Genomic DNA, 19,774 nt, shown 5'->3' with positions numbered 1-19,774 from the left:
ACTCCCAATCCCATTATTATGTGAAGTGTTGGGGTGAATTTGCGCGTTTAGTGCTCCCAATCCCGTAAACATAACAGAATAGCAGGGGTCAATGTCTGAGCAAGTTTGCCCTAGTAACCGCCTTATAAAATATAGCCAATAGACCCAAAGCAGAAGGGTAACGTGACTTTAAGTTTCCGCAATGCGTCCACCGCAAAATAATTGTTTGTAAATTAAAGAAGGAAGTCTCAAAACTCACATGAGATGTTTTCCAGTGCAGACATCTCTCAGCCAAGTAACATGTAAATCCAGAGATTGATCGTGAACGATGTTGAAACCCTGATCCTTATCTGAAATGCTGCAATTTGATCCCTCGCTCGTCGCCAGTGTAAGATGGGTATCACTCAAGAACCAGGAGACTCCTATTCGGTAGAAGAAGTTTATTCCAGATTCAAATGTCGCATCCATCAGCATTAGCTCCCCTGCATCACCTGCTTCAACCTCCCAACATTCCGTTCCTGAGGCAACGCAGTGAAAATCACTTCTTTGCCTCACACTGCTTTGCAGAGGCGTGCGATTGGCGTTGCAGTGGATGTTCCCACGCAATGCACATACGTTTTTTACACATTAACAGATATACAACATGGCGTAAATCTGGGAATACATTAAAAAGGTGTGCCTCTCTAGGAGTGGCGTAACAAGGAGAAATAACATTATTTCTCCTATATTTTACCTCTTTCCATGTATGCTGGATTCTTCAGCCCAGCTAGAAAGTGAAAAGCAACTTGTTTTTGTGCAGGACACTTTCCCTTCCTGCACAAAAACAATCACACCAACAACACAGACACTGTTGCACCATTGTATCACTCAGGTTGATACCACAATACCACACTGACCAGGTCCGGAAACAAGGCAATGTCACACCCCAAAATCATGACGCAATTGGTAGAGGACTTAGTTTAGCCCAACTAGTTTCTGCATCAGGATCACCAAAGCACCCCCCTCCGCAGGAAGAGTCCCTGGGGGCCTGACTGATGGCTTCTGTTGCTATTTGTGTGTCCTCAACAGGCTGGCAGCAAGGTGATATGGACTACACAGGGTGGTGCCACTGCTCACACCTCCCCAATGTCCTTCATCACTCCAGTTTTTACAAATCTCTGGTACTCTGCACCTCTGCCTCCCCTCCCCATGTCCTGCTTCCTCCTTTCTTGGCCTTGCATTTCCACTGCCTAGCCGTCCTTATTGATATCCTTCAATCTTTGTCATTCCCTTGAGTCTTCACCTCGCCCTCTGCGGTCTTGTTTCTGACTGCTGTTGTTCTTCTCTGCCCTTTCTACTTCTTAGTTGTTTCTTGATTTTATGGGTTATGGATTTTGTCCCAGCCCTTGGTGGGGATTTGTTGTTGGACATGTTACGTTTTTCTCCCTAGTTTTGCTCCTACAAACAGCACAGATGGTACTATTATGTTGAGGTGGAGGGCACTCACAGCAAGCTAACATGGGTTATCCAGACATGGCATTTCACCTTTGTGAATATCGACCTTCAAGGCACGGTGTGCGTGGATGGATGTTTGCTCTTCTCCAACCACATCAAGCCCCACTCCACTGCATACAATGTTAAAATCAGGAAATATCCAGGGGATGGGTCCCCGCAGGTAAAAGTCATCTAATTTACTCATACCTCACCAGACGCATTCCCACATCGCAATCCTACAAGAAACAAATCTCACCGTGGCAGAGGGACAGTGCCTGTGGGCCCGGTGGGAGGGTCAGCTCTACTACACAACATTCTCTACCTATGTGAATGGAGTCCTGGTTTGGATCAGAACAGACACTTTCACCCGGGAACTCACCAGGTAGACCCTGAGGGTTGGTATGTGTGCCTGTGCAGACAGTTGGACGGGCCCCCCATCCACATACTGAGAGTCTGCTTCCCTAACACTAAATTGCGCATTTCTAGAGCCTGGAATACATCATGGACTGCTCCTTGACTGAACCCCTGGTCGTGACTGGTAACTTCAACTGTGTGCTTGACCGTACGCTGGACAGATCCCACTCGCTCTGCCTGCTTGGCAGTCACAGAGAAGCCGATAGCATGACAAATTGGGCCACGGAAACTTATATGACATATGGCATAGGACACACCCATTAGATAGGGAATACTCACATTTCTACCGCACAGCCACACACAGCACACGAGAATAGATATGCTGTTTACGTCTCCTCACCTGTCTGGAGCAGTGCCTAATGCACTCCCCAATCACAGGTATGAAATAGCTGACTTTATTGATAACAGGGACCTAGATATTGTATTTCTAACCGAAACCTGGGGTGACCAGGCCTCTGACCCCGATTTTACCACTGCTACGCCGGAGGGTTATGCAAATATCAGACACAATAGACCCTTAAGAAAAGGTGGCGGGACAGCAATAATATATCGCAACACCTTTGTTATACGAACAGAGCCAATAAGTATTAACACATGTGAGGCTATAAACTTCACATTTTTCCCCCCACATTCTAGCTCCTTTCGAGGTGTCCTGCTCTACCGTCCACCTGGTTCTCGCTCAGCATTTCTTTCCTCTTTAAGTCACTTCCTTGAACCTGTAGCAGGTGAAAACAATTTCACCATTATAGGTGATTTTAATTTCCATCTCGATCTCTGTGATGATCCTGATACCATCACCCTCTGTACTGAAATGGATGCTGTTGGATTAAACCAATTAATCCATTCTCCTACGCATAAAGCAGGACATGCATTAGATGGAATTTTTTCCAATCTCACATCTCTCTCTATAGAGAAAATATTGCCCCTCACTTGGAACGATCACTCAGCTGTATGCTTTAACATTTCCCCTACCATGTCTCCCTCCTCCAAATCCTATAATTCCAACACTTTCAAATCTTGGAAAAGCATCAATATTGACGACTTCAAGAATAAATTACACGCGATGCAGGATATTAACACCTCCAATCCAGAAACCGCAGCCATCATTTATACTAATTGTCTTCAAAGCCTAGTAGACACCACGGTTCCCATTAAAAAAAGATCTACCAATAGAAAATCCAACTCTGCCCCATGGTTTACTGAGTCTCTCTGTTATAAAGAGAAATTAACTAATTACAAACATATGATCATTACTCAGAAAAGTTTATTTTTTAACAACCAAATAGTCAGCACAAGACTCAGTTAAACAACTTTACCGGGTTGTATCTCATCTCACAGGTCAGGATAAACCTACTTCTATAGAGGCCTCTCAATCCATGTGTGATGCCTTGTCAACATATTTTCAAGACAAAGTCTTTGATATCTATTCAAAATTCAATGATCTTAACCATGACACTACTATCTCCTTTATCACCTCGGACCCTACTCCTACTACTTTACCCACTTTCTCGTTTGATCAAGTCTCACCAGAACTGGTGCACAAACTTATGATGACTATCAACTCTGGCTCTCCCAATGATCCCTGCCCCCCATCAATACTGAAACTGGCTCCTGTTATTCCATCCCAAACACTCTCTGACATTTACAACGCCATGTTTACCTCAGGTGTTTATCCTTCTATATGGAAAAGAACAGTAATAAAACCTTTACTTAAAAAATCTACTCTAGATCCCTCTAAGGTAACAAACTACAGGCCAATAGCATGTCTCCCCTTTCCTTCCAAAATCATAGAAAAAATTATGAATCCTCAGATCTCAGAATTCATCGACAATAACAACTGTCTTGATGATTCGCAGTTTGGTTTCAGAAAGGGTCATGGCACTGAGACGGCGCTTATAAAAGCATCTGATGAGATCAGAATGATCTTAGATAAAGGAGATGCAGCGGTACTTATAATGCTCGATCTTTCCGCAGCCGTTGACACGGTCGATCATTCCATCCTGATCGACCGTGTCAAAAAATCCGGAGTATCTGGTACTGCCATTTCCCTTCTTTCCTCTTTTCGATCTAACCGGGAACAATTGGTGACCATGGGCGGATTCTCGTCCTGCTCCTTCTCTCTTCCCTGTGGTGTCCCCCAGGGATCCTCGCTGAGTCCAACACTTTTCAACATTTATGTGGCAGACTTAGCGAGGATCATTAAAGCTCATCGCCTAGCAGTGACATCTTATGCTGACGATACGCAGCTTGTCCTGGCCATTAACAATAATGGACTGAAAGTAGCCAATAACTTCCAATGGGGTATGCTTGCCATTAGTAATTGGATGAGCAAAAATTGTTTAAAGCTCAATTCAGACAAAACTGAAGTCATGGTATTTGGTAAGCTCACTCCTAGTTGTCCCCCACCTGGTGGCCTCAAGAACTTGGACCATCGCACGTTCCTGTCACCAAGGTCAGAAACCTAGGAGTGATCTTTGATAACAAACTTTCTTATACACATCAAGCAACTTCCATAGTCTTGGCTTCATTTTTTACATTAAAAATGATCAAAAAATTACAACCTTATCTCCCTTTAAATACTACAAATACTACTACACTACTCATATCTCGAGTTGATTACTGCAATGCTCTCCTGCTTAATGCACCGGACCAGGTGCTAAGCAAACTCCAGTTGGTACAGAACGCAGCCGCTAGGCTTGCCACTGGAACACCTAAGTTTAAACCCATTTCAAATGTTATCCGAAAACTTCACTGGCTACCTGTGAGGCAAAGAATTAAATTTAAGGCTCTGTGCATAGCCTTCAAATCCATCCATGAAAAAGGCCAACTTTCTTAAAACATGCCCTCTGTCCTTATAGACCATGTCGCTCTCTCAGATCCTCAAAAGCAAATCTCTTGGAGATAGTCAAAACAAGAAAAGCTACATGGGGAGACAGATCCTTTGCAATTGCCACGGCCAAACTATGGAATGCCCTTCCCAATCAACTTAAGAGCATTCCAACATTAACCCATTTTAGGAAACAGCTAAAAACCTGGTTATTTAATCAATAAGTTTAAGCCAAGTCACATACAACTCTAGTTCTTTTTTCGATCTTCTGTCCAGCGCCAAGACACCCTCGGGTAATTGTGCGCTTAACAAGTCGTATAAAATAAAATTAAAATAAATGCAGAGCTTTTAGCCAAACTCATTCAGGCCATTGTCCCTTGCAGTGGGGGACATCTTGAGCGAAGGTCCCCACATGGTGGCTGGGATGCATGGCACTCGAAGACCGTGCTTACAGTTGCACTCGCAACTACTTTGATGTCAAAACAGGGACAGCCTCTAACCCTCTACTGGAATGAGATGCATTCAAAGTTTACATCCTTGGGATTTGCATAAAGACTACCATGGTGGTACAAGCATCTTTGCAAGACCACCTGATGTAGACCGAACGGGAGCTCCCTGGAGCTCTACGCAATGTCAAAGGTGGATGCTAGCCATAAACTGATGCAGACACAGTGATTTATCAACAACGGGGGGTCAGGGTGTGCTTTCAAATTGAAGTCCTTTATCAAAGGAACCACCTAAACTATTGGAGTGGTTTCGTGTTTTTATTACACTTTCTTGAGTTCTTCATGTTTTAATGTTTGCATTCACTTTTTGAATCCTGTCAACAACAAGAAAAACAATACACTGGGCCAGGCAATGGAGCTGGTATGCTCCTTTGGGGAAATTTTCTTGCCTTCGGGTCAGAGTGGCCTAATCTAGGGGTTTCCCCGCTCACGGAAGCCTTTATCCTCTTCATGTCAAAGGGTGCACCAATGGCGGTTCGGATTACACAAAATGCATTCAAATACCTGGGTGTCCAGGTCTATAGAATATTAGTTACTGTCCTTGAGGGCATACTCGGTAGGCAGCTGACACCCCTAAGGCACTCCTCAGTGTTCTGGCAGTGCTTGCCGCTGTCCCCAATGGGAAGGGTAGCCTGGTCCAAGGTGGTAGCTCATTCACACCCACTGTGTCCGTTTGCCATTCTTCTATTGCTCCTTCATGGATCGGTTATTCAGGAACTTAACTCCTGGCTATCCAGCCTAATATGGGTGGAAGGCCAACGCAGGGTAGTCTTAAACAAATTATTTCCCCACCCAGAGGCGAGCAGACTGGGAGCGCAACGATTCTAAGCATACTACCTAGCAGCTCATCTGCAGTGCCTGATGACCTGGCTGGCTCCAGAGGCATCGCTGGGGACTCATTGCCTTTGGCCTAGAGTCTCTCTCATGGAGGTCCTGAAAGGCGCTCTGGGACATGTTTCGCAAGTGGTTCTGTTTCCTCTGCAGTTACGCGTAGCTCAACACTGTTGGTCCAGATACCTTTGTCCCAAATGATGTAAAATAACACATTCACCAAATTTTCTATGTAGTACCTACGGAGATGTGCTGAACTGGGAGGCCAAACCACTTGGGGAGATGGCACTGACTGGGGGTGGACACTCTCGGACCCCTGCATGAAGCTGGGAAACCACTCCAGTCCAAAAAGCTCTGTGGACTGGATGCTGTGCTGCCTGGGCAGTTCCTAACTTGCGCTGCCATCAAGAAAGAATTGGCTGACGCTTGGAGTGCCCCAGACACAAAGCCTCCGGCTGACCTTTGCTCTTCATACACTCCTGACCTGGAACACCAACACACATAGGATTACTATGTTAGTATAAGGTACTGCGTGCAGGCACAAAGCTGCCACTGCTGGCCCTCTGGCTCTGCTGGAAGCAGGACCTCCAATTTGAACTGACTGAGCAGGATTGGTACCATAACTAGAACGACATTCACATAGTTTCCAGAAATGCATGACTTAAACTACTCAAATTTAACTATATACACTGCACAGGCTATTCCTTACAGTTTCAGACAGCTGCCCTAGATGTGTCTCTAAGTATGCTGACTTCTTCCAAGTGACTCGGCAGTGACCTGCACTGTGATCTTTCTGGGCGGAGATCTGCCCATTCAACAGCGCATTATAGGCAGCCACCACCTCAACACCCCGAAGTCACGCTTTTTGGGCCTTATGCCGCGCCCCAGACAGACCGGGAGGGGTCCAAGATCATTGATGTGGCTCTTGCACTAGTGTGCTGAGAAATCTTTAATAACTGGAAGGCTGTGAATGCCCCATCCACCCAGTCCTGGAAACACATATTCTGGGAATGGGCAATGATGTCACCAGGCAGCTGTGATTCATGGCCAGGGAGGTCCCGCAGATCACTGGGTGGAATACCATACTGTTGTAGCTGGTGCTGGGCTCCGACCGCCATAGACGGGAGTGTAGGCACACCGGGTGCTTGACACAGTGGGAGTGACTTCTCAACGGGACCCAACATCATACGCCAGTGTACAATCCACTTCAACTCCTCCCCTCATGGGTGGGGTAACCCCACAGTGACACTGACTGCGCAGCATGTGAACCCCTCCTACCTACCCGGTGGACATGATAGTGCCTAAAGCCCTCATGCGCCTATCTTCGTGGACAGTCATTCTGGATATGAGAAAGTTATGTTGTCTCACCTACAAAGATATTCAAGTGTTTCCTTTGTTTTTTTTGTATTTAACATGAAGACTTTCAATAAAGACCAATTAAAAAAGATATATATGTTGTTGGCATAATTCATCTGAATATACCCCTAAAATAACGTCTAAGTCTCGATTATACAGTCATGTCGTATGTTTGGGGTAACATGCATCCTAGAATTGGGACAATAAGCCTTTGAGCACCCATAACGTCAGGGGGCCTGCTTTTAACGAACTTAGAACTTCAATACACAGCTCATCCTTTACCCTGAATGGTATATTATTTCACCTCGGAGCTAGAGGTGCCTGACTGTATCCCAATAGAGGAGCACATACAAAACCATTCCTGAGAACCACAAATACTCTACAGGAGGCAAAAGGCTACTAGGGACCCAAACACGCTATCATCCATTGATATGTGTCTATAGATCTCGGACTCCTATCTGGAAAGCTGCATAACTGGTTATCTATAATCAGCCTTTTCAATGTAGTAATTGGGCCTCCAAGAGCATTGCAGTAATAGTGAAATTGTTAAGCGATGGCTAATCTCAAGCATTCCCTCAGCTACCCACAGACTGGAGATATTAACAACTGAAAGACTGTCTCACACAAAACTGGGACAGTTGTCCCAAAATCGTTCAGACTGTATAGTGCACAGCTACTGGACCAAATGGAGCAGCTTTAGAAATATAATTAATGGACTCTATGAAAGCTTGGTATGTGAACTATACTCAACTGGCATCATTCCTAAGACCAAGTGGTGTCTTGCACCACCTGTAAAAGGATTCTACAGCAGAAGACCGTGCAGAGCTACTGCAATATACATGACAAAAGTAGCGGAGAAGCTAGGCCAAAGTTCATACTTTTTTAAAATCCTCCATGACTGGCAGTGGCCACCAAGCAAACTTCATAAAGTGAACCTCCGCTCCATTTCTTGCTGCTGGCTATGTATGGAGGAGGAGGAGGGGACGGGAGGGAGGGAGGGGCATGACATACTTTATATTTGATGGTAATGGCGAGTCATACACCCTTTCTGGACATCTGTGTGGAATACAGTAATGAAAAGCAGTTAAACCATAATACCCTCCGTGTATGGAGGTGGGGAAATTACTGTATTGATTGACTGATAAAACCATATGTTGTGAACAAGCCTATAGGTTATATCTTTTAATGACATAGTATTGCCTAGCCCAACTAGATCTGTTTACGGTCATGGATGTCAATCATGACCTCCTTGCAGGCGGGCAACTAGAGCCACATTTCGGGGGGGGGGGGGGGCCGAAAAAGATTTCGGGGTGCCCGGGGAGCTAATTCTTTCAGCCATAGGTAGAGTGGCTCTAAGAAGGGGTGAAAACACATCAAAAGCCTCATTAACAGGTCAATGGTCTTTTAAAGTCCAGTGAAGTACTCGGGTGCGGCTGCAATTAAACGGTCGCCAGCTCGCGAAGCTGTTTCAGCCCGGGCTGACAACACGACGAGGGGGCTGAAGCCCGGTGAGTCCAATGGGTGTTGGGCACCTGCCTCCTTGTATTCAGCCTTCACATCTGAGTCCAGGGACATATACTTGACTGGAATAAAATATTTTTATTGAATTGCTATCAGCAATTTGTCTTGCCCCTTCAATGCCAAGACTTAATATTGGTGGCATTTCCCAGAAGTTTTTGCCCTACCCACCTTTTTTAATCATTAGGTGAATATTGATATTGATATATATTTATATTGAGTGATTTATAGAGAGCACGAATGCCAGAGGAGTCTTGGCGCTGATATTCACTGCACAAAACTGAAGGATAATCCTAGGTTAAAAGACAAATGATCCTCAGAAAGAACCTCTAGCTGATTGCACATCAAGAAAAGAAACAGATTCTTAGGGCTAACTGCTGATTACATTGGGCAGGAGAATAGCCATGTGTTAGGCTAATCACTTGTCTCACCTGGTCCGGTAATTTCGATTCTTTTTTTTATGTGTAAGTTGATAACATAACTATTTTTGAAAATCACAGAACTCATTTATTTGCTGTTTACAATAGATGATGAATGCTAATAAAGTAAACTTTACGTTGTTTAAGGGAAAGGGAATATTTTTCAATCAGTGTTTTAAAAACCTTGTTCACATTGATATTTAGGTTGGTATAGCTGCATGCCAGATTGCCAGAGCTTATGGTTTGAAGGTCCTCGGCACAGCTGGTTCTCAAGACGGACTGGATTTAGTTTTGGAAAATGGAGCTCATGAAGTTTTTAATCACAAAGAAGAGGGATACATCAAAAAAATTAAGGTATTTCATATATATTTTAAAAGAAATTGTGTTCAATGTGCATTTCTCTTCCACCAGCTTCTGAAATTGTTAAATGCAATACCACTATATTCTTGTTTTCTGATGCACTTGTTGTATCAAAACATGCAAACATACATATGTTGTTTCGCATTTTATAAAGTATTTCATCCACTTACATTATTTTCATTTTACAAGCACTGAAAACTTCTACACATGTTGTTTAGTCTTTTAACTATTTGCACCGCTATAAATGAGGTTCTTCAATACAGCCCATTGTTTAGATTACCATACTTATTTATACTATTATATGAGCTCATTCAAATGTGCCCAAACCACCCTGTAGGAGTTTTAACTTTTTAGATTATCAGTTTACTCCTTTCCCTCGTACTACATTTACGTAATCACTTTTAAAAATTATTTTAAGGCAAACGAATCTACAAGGGCCCTTTATAATGGGTTATAACCCAAAGTTTGTGAAAGAAATTACGTTTTAAGTTCATGTTGCCTAGTCTTGTTGCACCTCCTTAGTGCCATTTGATCAAATCAGAAAACTGTATGGGTGAGGGGGGCAGAGCCCTTTAGTTTGTCCACCCTCACATTTTTCCTATGTTACCTGTGGAGTGAAATCTGGCTGCATTTTAGAAGAGTAACTATCTGGGATATACATGGACCCTTGATCTCTGTGTCTTCGTTGTATGCTCCTTCACTTTAGAACCCTGAAAAAAGCCAAGGATGTATGCGGCGTAGCCCCAGATCTGGGGGCCTGAAAATAGATGCAATGCATGCCAACCATAGTAGACTCATTGCTGAGTTTGTCCTTTTTCAGTCTTTTGACTGGAGCACTCATCCCTTCTCAGATACTTCACTCAGCCACACTCAATGTCTCTCAGTGCGTCTGCTGTCCCCAGATTCTACACAATAATGCAGAGGATGGTCATCAGTGTATAATACTGATCTGGCATCTTCTTTATTTTACAGACCCTCAGTTGACAATCCCCTTACATCCTGTACAGTTTGTTTGTTTGCCATGTTGCTTCTTTTTCACGCAAGGACTTTTATATCTCATCGCTCCCTCTGCCTCAGCTACTCGCTTGAATATGCATTTTTTGGGGGCGAGTAGCTGAGGCATCTTGACTTGGATATATATATATATATATATATATATTACCTACTGGCGGTCGCCAGTAGGTAGTTATAGTTAGGATTGTTTTCCATAGGAAATCCGCAACATTCTATTGGGAATAACTTTGGCGCCGATTTAGGGATCTGCCTGTAATTTTCCTTAAATTTGCCTCGCTGCGCTCCGCTCCTTCCCTGAAAGTTTGGGGGGATTTGTCAAGCGGGGCCGAGATAAATGGGGGGTCCCAAAACGTGTTTTCCCCATGTTAATTTCCATAGGGCGGTTGGACTCACTTTTAGCCCGAACGGCTGAATGGATTTCCACCAAACTTGGCAAAATTGTAGGGACTGGTAGCCCGATGTGCCTTTGCTATGTCTCAAGATATGTGCTCCAGTGGATTTTGAGTAATTTATGTTCAAAAAATATATGTATCTATAAGCGCGCCCCGGTACGCGCACCAGGGCGCGCTACGCGAGTTCGCGAGCGGAAACCTGATTGGCTCTCGGGTGTCTGTCAACATTCCAAACAGTCCGGAGAGGCCGCCATCTTGTGTCTCGGTAGGATCGAGACACAAGAGGTGGCAAAAACAAAGGGGGAAATGACCAAAAGGGAGCAGGGTAGACCCCCCCCCCGACCCCCTAGGTTTAATGTGGGGGCCATAAAAGGGCCCCGCGGGGCAAAAAAAAAATTTTTTTTTTCCGATTTGCGCGGGGGGAGCGCCCGGAACGCGCACCGCGGAGCGTACCGGGGAGCGTTCCATGGGGAAAAAAGAATGACAACGTTTTTTAAAAATTTATCATTTTTTTATAAATTGGAGGTAGTTCTAAAAATAACTGTTTTTTTTTAATTCTTTTTGTGGTTTTATATTTTTTTGTTTTTTGGAACATTTTTAACTTTTTTGTGCTTTTATGAACAATTTTATATTTTTTTGTAATTTTTATGGGGACAAACAAAAAACAGGGAATTGTAAACGGCTCAACTGGAGCAAAAAAAAACAGGAAAAAATTAAGGGTTTTTTTTTTTACAGTTGTGGTTGTCTCCAGCACGGTTGATGAGTTTAATACTTTGCTCTCCATAGCAAATTGTAGTCCCGCAAAATTTACAAACTATTTTAAAATCTCCAAACTGGGGTTGGATGTTTGGGACCATCTCCCTTGACTCTGGACCCGATGGAGTGGGTTGTGTACTTTGGGAGGTGCTGGGAGAAGATTGGGGAGGGTTTCTGGTCAGTTCTCTGACCCCTGCCGGAGCATAGTTGTTTGGGTGCCGGCGTTGCATGTGGCGAATCATTGTGTTGTTGCCAAAAGAATACTTTTTGGCAGGGTTCCCCCTGCAAAGTACAGTGCCACAGATCAGACAAGTAACCTTTGGCGCATTAACTTTCTTGAGGCCCCTTGGGATTTAAAAAAACTCCCAGACAATGTGCTCCTTTGGCTTATAGAGGGTAGTATCTTCAGGCAGGAATCGCCTCTTCTCCTCCTCCTCTTCTTCTTCTTCTCCACCTCTGTGGTGTTGTGGTGGTCCTTGTGGTGGTGGTGGTGGTGGTGGTGGTTGAGATGCTCCTGCTGCTGCTGCTACTGTAGCCATTTCTCAGTACAAATAGGTCTGCAAACAGGTCTTTCTCAGTCAAAGTACAAAGTCAGAATGAGGAAAAAAGGTGGGGGCTTTCATCATTTGAAAAACAAAACTGTCCTGAACCAATGAAAAGTGTTATTTTCAGGTCACATGACCCGACGTGCCCCGGGTCGCTTACGTAGCGCGATCGTATGCGCTCGGGTGCTTCCGGGTGCGCTTACGCCGTGCGTATCACGCAGATGCAGCTACGCGATACGTCACGATGTTGTTTTCGTTCGCGGCAATAGCGCAAACGGGACGCTCACCGGGGCGCGCCGCAAGACTGCGCTTTCCGCTGCGCACACTGGTACGCGCACCGGGAGCGCTCCGGGGCAAAAAAAATATATACATATAAAAAATAGTATTACATAAATATACAATATAGGATTCATTATAAAAATATTATATTTGAATACAATAGAAATTTGCTATTAAAAAACCTTTGAAATTCACTGAACAAAACATAGATTTGAGGCCCTATATATAGTTAGGAATTAGCATTTAAAAAACCTATGAAATTCACTGGAAAAAAAACCATAGGTTTCACACCAGTTATATTTGGGAATTAGCATTTAAAAAACCTATTAAATTCACTGAAAAACCATAGGTTTGACACCAGTTATAGTTAGCTGGAAATTTTACTGACATAAAACCATTGAAATTCCCACGTTCTAGTTAGTTGGACTCACTATAACTTGCGCGCCTGCAATGCACTGCTGATGAAGTCACATATTACATCACTCATGACGTGGTCAGTGACATCACTCATGACATCACTGCTGACACCATCCTTGTGACAGAGTGACAGACCTCCTTTCAGTGTAATGTAACCCTTGAAACACATATTCAAAAATAGAAACTAACATTTTCAAAAAAATGGAGATACCCATACCAGTTACAACCAATTCAGTAATTCCACCATCTAAATACACATCCACTCATTCACCAACAATTCTATATATTCACTCATACATATACTCACTCATCATATGTAGTGATACACCTATACATCCTGTTACACACCGACAGTCATCCAAAAGTTACTCACACACATACTCACACATGCAAGTAAACTATTGAACATCCATTTATTTGCATATACAGCTATACAACACTACCACCTTACTTCTAAGGAAACTTACACATACTTACTCTCTTAAACAATCACTTATAGAAACACATACTTATTTAAACAGGAACTCTTACAATCTCTCACTCTCACATATACTCACTTATATACATCAATTCTCACATATACTACATTAAAACATATGTCGTTACTGATAAAGACACTAATGAGACAGTCATTCACTCACTAACGCACACATATACACACCCATCCTTCAAAACACATACAAACAGTGAGTCAGTCATTGATGCATCTATGTGCTAAGTAATACTCCCACCAAACCATACAGTAAAGTATTTTATCATGTGGAACAGATGATGCCCTACTGTCTCACAACCTACAGCAACAAACATTAATCAGACCCTCCCATGTATATAAGGAAATATTGTTACAGGGAAGTAACGATATCCTGCTCGTCTCCTGTCTCACAACAGCACTGGGTCCTAGCTAGCTTTGATTTGACTGATGTGACTCGAAACCCAGATTATATCATTGTGCAACATATATTCCTTAAACAAGACAATTGTATACTACAAAACACCTCACAGATGGTTTGTAAACCATCAAGCCTGGGCCTTTCTCCACCACCAAGTGTCCTCAAAGATGGATGTAGGGCCACACATGCCCCCAACCCCCCAAATGCGAGCCTTGGGGAGATCTGTGTACTTGTATAAAGTGGCAGCATCTGGCAATCGGGTATATAGGAAGTGTTGTTAAATGAAGTTGGTGTCTGTTCTGGAAATGTTGTCATCTGGTAAGTAAGGCCTTTGGCGGTGAGACATATAAGGGGTAGATCTACAAAGTAACTGGGTTACTGGTGCTGAGTGATAGCTATAATCCATGCTGTAACCATGGGAGGTGTGAAAGAGAATTGTCTCCTCAGAATTGTATCTCTGTACATGTTTGCTCTTAGAGGACTGTTTACTGATCCAAGGTACTCTTTGATATAGCCAGTGAAGAAAAGTCACCTGGTTCCTGTTAGAATAGATAAGCAAATATGAAAAGAATATTGGTTGGATAAAGTGATCAAGCAAGGTGCCTTTAATGTATATATTATTAAGTTATGTGGTACTTGTCCATAAAATTGTATAATTCATAGATCACAAGAAACTTTACACAGCTGTTTCATTTCATCTGTTGTATAGAATTACTCTGTTTCTATCCCATCTCCCCCTGTATGTTTTTTTGCCCATTTAATTTCTTGTAGGTATATTTCTAGACAGGTTTGTATAGAATATCTATAGTTATAGCGTTGTGAAAGTAAGAAAAGAATAAGCAACATTAAGTTGTTAAAAAAACGTGCTCAGAAATCCATGTCTATGAATACTTGCATAAATTAGTGTAAGGAGGTAAACTTTAGCCTTTAATCTGGATGAGACAAGATACACAACAGAGTCTAGGGAAAGCCCTAATGAATGTATTATTGATTGTGTATGCTGCCAAATCTTGTAGCCAGGTCCCAGTTTTCCAAAACGTTGTCATGAGATATAAAGGGGCACATGTATCAATATTCTATTTGGCATTCCTTAAATGTTAGGGAATCGCTATTTAAGGAATGCAAAATGGTATGTAAGAAAATAGTGATTACCTAATAGCAACTCCTAAAGATTCGCAATAACAATTAGGTAATTGCTATTAGGTAATATGACTCCATTCGTACCTATGGGCCTAAATGATAATCACAACTTAGGTAATGCAATACCAAGGGTGCCCGGGGGCCTAAGGGCTCCCTGAAGCACCCGGCATGTGTGTGCTACATGGCAGTTTGAAAAATGCATTTTTGTGAATTTTGCAACATTTTCACATGGTTACAATCGACTTGGAGTCGGTGGTAATATAATTTCCAAAATGCACGGTTTGCATTTAGAAAATGCTTGGTAGATGTGCCAAGGGAATTGCAAATTGTGATTTTGTCCTATTGGGTTTAGCTAACCCTGGGTAGTCCAAGACCAGGCCCGGACTGGTGAGTCTGGGCACCGGGCAATCCCCCGGTAGGCTGGAGGGGGTGGGGGCCGGTTTTAGAAAAGGGGGCCGGTTTTGTGGCTGGGGGCCGATTTTCAGTCCGCCCGTCACAGCCTGTGACGGTCGGACTGAAAATCGGCCCCCGGCCCCAGCCTCAACAGCGTGCGTCACATCATGTCTAAGAGTTCACTCTTTGCACATCATTTACAGTTCCCTGCCCCGGCCCCCGAATAAGTCTAGCGCCGCCGCCAGCAAGCTTGATTGACACAACAGCACTGCAGCAAGTGGTGCTGGCTAAATATGCAACCTAACATAAACAAACGGAGGAGGAGGTGCCTGTGCGCAGCGCGCAGAATTATGCCCTGTCTCCTCCTGTCCCCGCATGCGCATTGGGCATCTAACTGAGAAGCAGAGGTCAGGTACGCACTTGAAGCGGCCATAATTTTATAGCCAGGCAGTGGCAAGCGCCGCCGGACCGACCCCCTGTGTAGTGTGTCTGCAACAGTCAGAGTGCCACCCCACCACCAACAGTAGTCAGACAACAGGCCTGATTGAGGTGAGTCCGTTTTTCTGTGCCCCCCCCCCCACCGAAAGAAGCAAGCAGCGCGACGTGACTAGGCCGGGACGTGACACTGACTATGTAATGTACCTGATAAGTTATAAATGAGTCTCGGCCCGTGACTGAGGTTATAACTTATCAGGTGGTAGAGGTACACCTGGTCACTCACGTCCTGCTGCTTCAGCTTGCTTTTTTCAATGCAATTAGCTGATCATTCCATAATTTCGCACCAACGCACGCACTCGCAGACAAAATCACACACAAGCTGACTGGGCATTAAGCATAAAAAAACCGAAAGCACTGCCCGCTGAGAAATCAGGCCTGTGTGAGAAATGCATTCGAGACAGGACACGACCTTGTGGAAATGCACACACGTCTTCCTTTCAACTCCGAAAGCAGGTCCTTTTTAATCAGTGATGATTTCTTGATTAAAACATTAATACAGAATTGCTGGAAAATAGGTTGATGTTCAAACTCCTCTGAAGCGAAGGTAGGTAAAAAATGCAGATACTGACTTCGGTGGCCTGTAGGAGTCATGGGGGGTGTCCTTCTGCCTGGGAGGCAGGGGGGGGGGGGGCGATGTTAACCCCATGTCTCGGCTTTGCAGGGGCTGAATGCAAGTTGGACATGGGCCACTTTAAACATTGTTTTCTTTGTTTGTCTGTTCATTTTGATTGTCGTTGTACCATCTTTAGCTGTAAAATAAGGCCCAGCCGACCTTCGGAGCTTTGCTGCTGTCAGTTGTAAATGGATGGGTGAGTGGATGGATGTATGGATGGATGAGTGAAAAGGTGGATGATACGTGAGTGAATGGGGGGATGCGTGGATGGGTGAACTTATGGGAGGATTGATGAATTGATAAGTGAAAGGATGAATTTATGGATGGATAAGTGAAAGGGTGGATGTAAGGCTGGATGAGTGAGTGAAAGGGGGTTAAATGGACAAAAGAGTGAATAGATGAATGAAGGAGTAAAAGGGTAGATGGATGAGAGAAAGGATGGAGGGTTGAGTGACAGAGTGAAAGGGTGGATGGATGAGAGAAAGGATAGACGGATAAGTGAAAGGATGGATGAGTGATAGGGTCAATGGATGGATTCATGAGTGGATGAGTATATGGGTGGATGGAAGGATGGATTACTAAGTGTAAGGGGGATAGAGAGTGAAAGGGAGGATGGATGACTGAAAGGGTGGAAGGATGAGTGTCTGGGTGGATGAATGAGTAAGTGAAAGGCTGGCTGGATCGGTGAAAGGTTAAATGGCTGGATGGATGAGTGAATGGATGGATGAGTGGAAGAGTAGATGGATGAGTGGATGAATGGGTAGGGTGAAAGAATGAATGGAGGGATGGATGAGTGAAAGGGTGGATGGAGGGATAGATGAGTGGAATGATAGATGGATGGATGGAAGGATAGATGATGGATAGGTTTGCAAATGGTTGAATATTGTTATGGATGGTACACAGATAGAAGGACAGAATGAATGGTGATTACACCTTGTAACCCCCATTATCTTAAGTAACATTTCCTATATATTGACTTTCACATGTATATAAGATGTGCGTGATGTAACGCTCTCCAACACCCTGTCTTACTTACTTGGAATGAGTAGCACTATAAAAGAAATTAAAAACACATGAGAGAGGGTCTTTGTGAAGATGAGGGGCACCATTGGAGGGTGGTTGCAAGGCCGAACTGGCATGACTGGATATCAGGCGTTTTCCTGGGAGGCTGGAAAAGAAGGTTGGGGTCTGTTTTGTTAGCACAAAAAGACTTGCACATTTGCTCAAAGCTGCATGCATACTCAAAAACCATGAAGTGCACGATTTTCTCAACCTAATATAAACTTATTTTCACTTGTACTTAAGTGGTTGTCTATTTACTTACTTGTATACTATTGCGCAACCTCCTCTGATGTGTCTTTAAAACTTACCTTTTGTCCTGAATTTCGAACTCCCGTCCTGAATTTCTGTCTTGAATTTTGACCTCTTGTCCTGAATTTTTACACTCAGAGTCCTGAATTTGTACCCATGCCAGTTGGTCACCCTACTCACACGGTTATTTCCAGGTCACTTCCTGTAGATTGACTGGTGAACAGACGGCACGCTTGCAAGGTGGCTGCAGCGAGGCAAGGACGCCCTGGGTGGGGGTGTTGCAGAACGGGGGCGTGGTCAGTAGCCAGGAAAAGATGCCCCTGGCTCGTGCTTCGGGTCGACGCCTGGACACTTAAGCAATCGCCGGCTACACTTTCCAAATTCCACACCATTTCCCCCTCAAGTGGTCAGAGTGCGCCTGGATGTGGCATCCAGCCCCGAGCCGCCAATTTTCAACGGGCTCTTAATCTTTTCATAATGTGAATTATAAATGCCCGGCTTTAGTGTTCTGAATCTGCGCGAGCAGAGAGAGCGTGCGGGCATCTGATGGGCACCGCTCACTCACAGCTCATAGAGAAAGCGGCTCCCTCCATTATTAATGCATGGTCAGTCAGTTGCATCAAAGATTAATACCTTTTAGGCCGGTGGTGCGCGCTTTGTTGTCGAACAAACCAATAACGTCGAGCCGAGTGCCAGGCTGTGGGCAGGGGGCGCCCGCCCCCCAGCTGAACCCGCCTTCTACGTCGGCTCGCATCCATGCCAGTTGATGGCGGCCATGTTATGGTAAAATAATGATGCAGCTTCGACTGCCAGATTTGCATTGTGATAGTACGCGTATATACGTCTAGAGATATTGTAATTGTATTTATATAGCGCTTACTGCCTCTGGCAAGGCATTGAAGTGCTTTTCAGCGAGTAGCACGCTACTCCTGAACCCAAAAAGGATTTGCTGGATTAGCAGTGGGAAATATAATTTGTGAAGGCGAATGGTGGACATGAGAGTCTGTTAGTTGGATTGAGTAGGATAACAGCATGTCAACAATAGTGCATACAAAGTAGTCCCATTGTGAGCAATCCCCTAAGAAAGACCTCATGAACTTTATGTTTGTATGCACCTTACGCTTTCCTGCACTAGAATGTAGGCTAGAGCCCTTCGTTCAAACATTTTCAGATTGTTAGTCACATTGCATTGGGTCTACCGCGAGCATACCATTTGCCTGCATCACCATTCTGCTTGTCTGCTGATTCTCCTCCTGAATGTTCAAATCGGTAGATATTTGGAATACAGGCTCTGTTCACTGTGGCCTTTCCGAATTTCGCAACCACTTTCCCAAATACCCTTGTCAAAAACATTTGATAATGCACAATCCCACAGCTTCTTCGGTCTCAATTTATACCAGCCTATTACTAGTATGATCGCACTTTCCTTGGCTTCAAGAACAAAGGGAAACTCTCTACTTTTCTGGAGTGCCTGTCAACTATTCCCCCTTGTAATTTGACCACCCAGGGCACTACTCCCAGGCTAGTTGTCTGCCAAATAAGGAGCCATCTCACTTATTAGTGGCGATCCACCATCCAGTATGATCTGTTTAGTAGCACACTGCACTCCTTGTCTTGCAGGCCAGCACTCTGTGGGAGGCTGAGCTGAGCGCACAACTCGGGCTGAGGGGCTCGGCGCCCCCTCCGTATATGCACAGCTCTGCGTGTACATGCTGATGACAGGACCGTCGTAGGTGCAGGCAATACATCAGAAATGTGTAATTATGATGATGAATCAATCATCATCATGATTACAATTTTTGATTTGGTGCACTGTGCGCAGGGTGCGGGCGGCCAGGGCGGC

The 19,774-nt window shown here is 44.2% G+C and overlaps 1 protein-coding gene across 3 annotated transcripts in view; it reads left to right on the top strand.

The window, feature by feature from the left end:
• The window catches only part of CRYZ (crystallin zeta), a 326,836-nt gene that overhangs the window by 205,927 nt on the left and 101,135 nt on the right, over positions 1 to 19,774 (top strand). For all 3 annotated transcript variants that reach the window (XM_086953869.1, XM_086953870.1, XM_086953871.1), the window contains exon 6: positions 9,528 to 9,677. In XM_086953869.1, the coding sequence (XP_086809995.1) occupies positions 9,528 to 9,677 (150 nt within the window). The remainder of the gene's footprint in view (positions 1 to 9,527; positions 9,678 to 19,774) is intronic.

Source organism: Lissotriton vulgaris, chromosome 1_1 (genome assembly GCF_964263255.1).
Source record: "Lissotriton vulgaris chromosome 1_1, aLisVul1.2, whole genome shotgun sequence".
NCBI classification, from domain to species: domain Eukaryota; kingdom Metazoa; phylum Chordata; class Amphibia; order Caudata; family Salamandridae; genus Lissotriton; species Lissotriton vulgaris.
The sequence above is the reverse complement of the archived record's forward strand: the minus strand, read 5'-3'. Positions and strand labels throughout refer to the sequence as shown.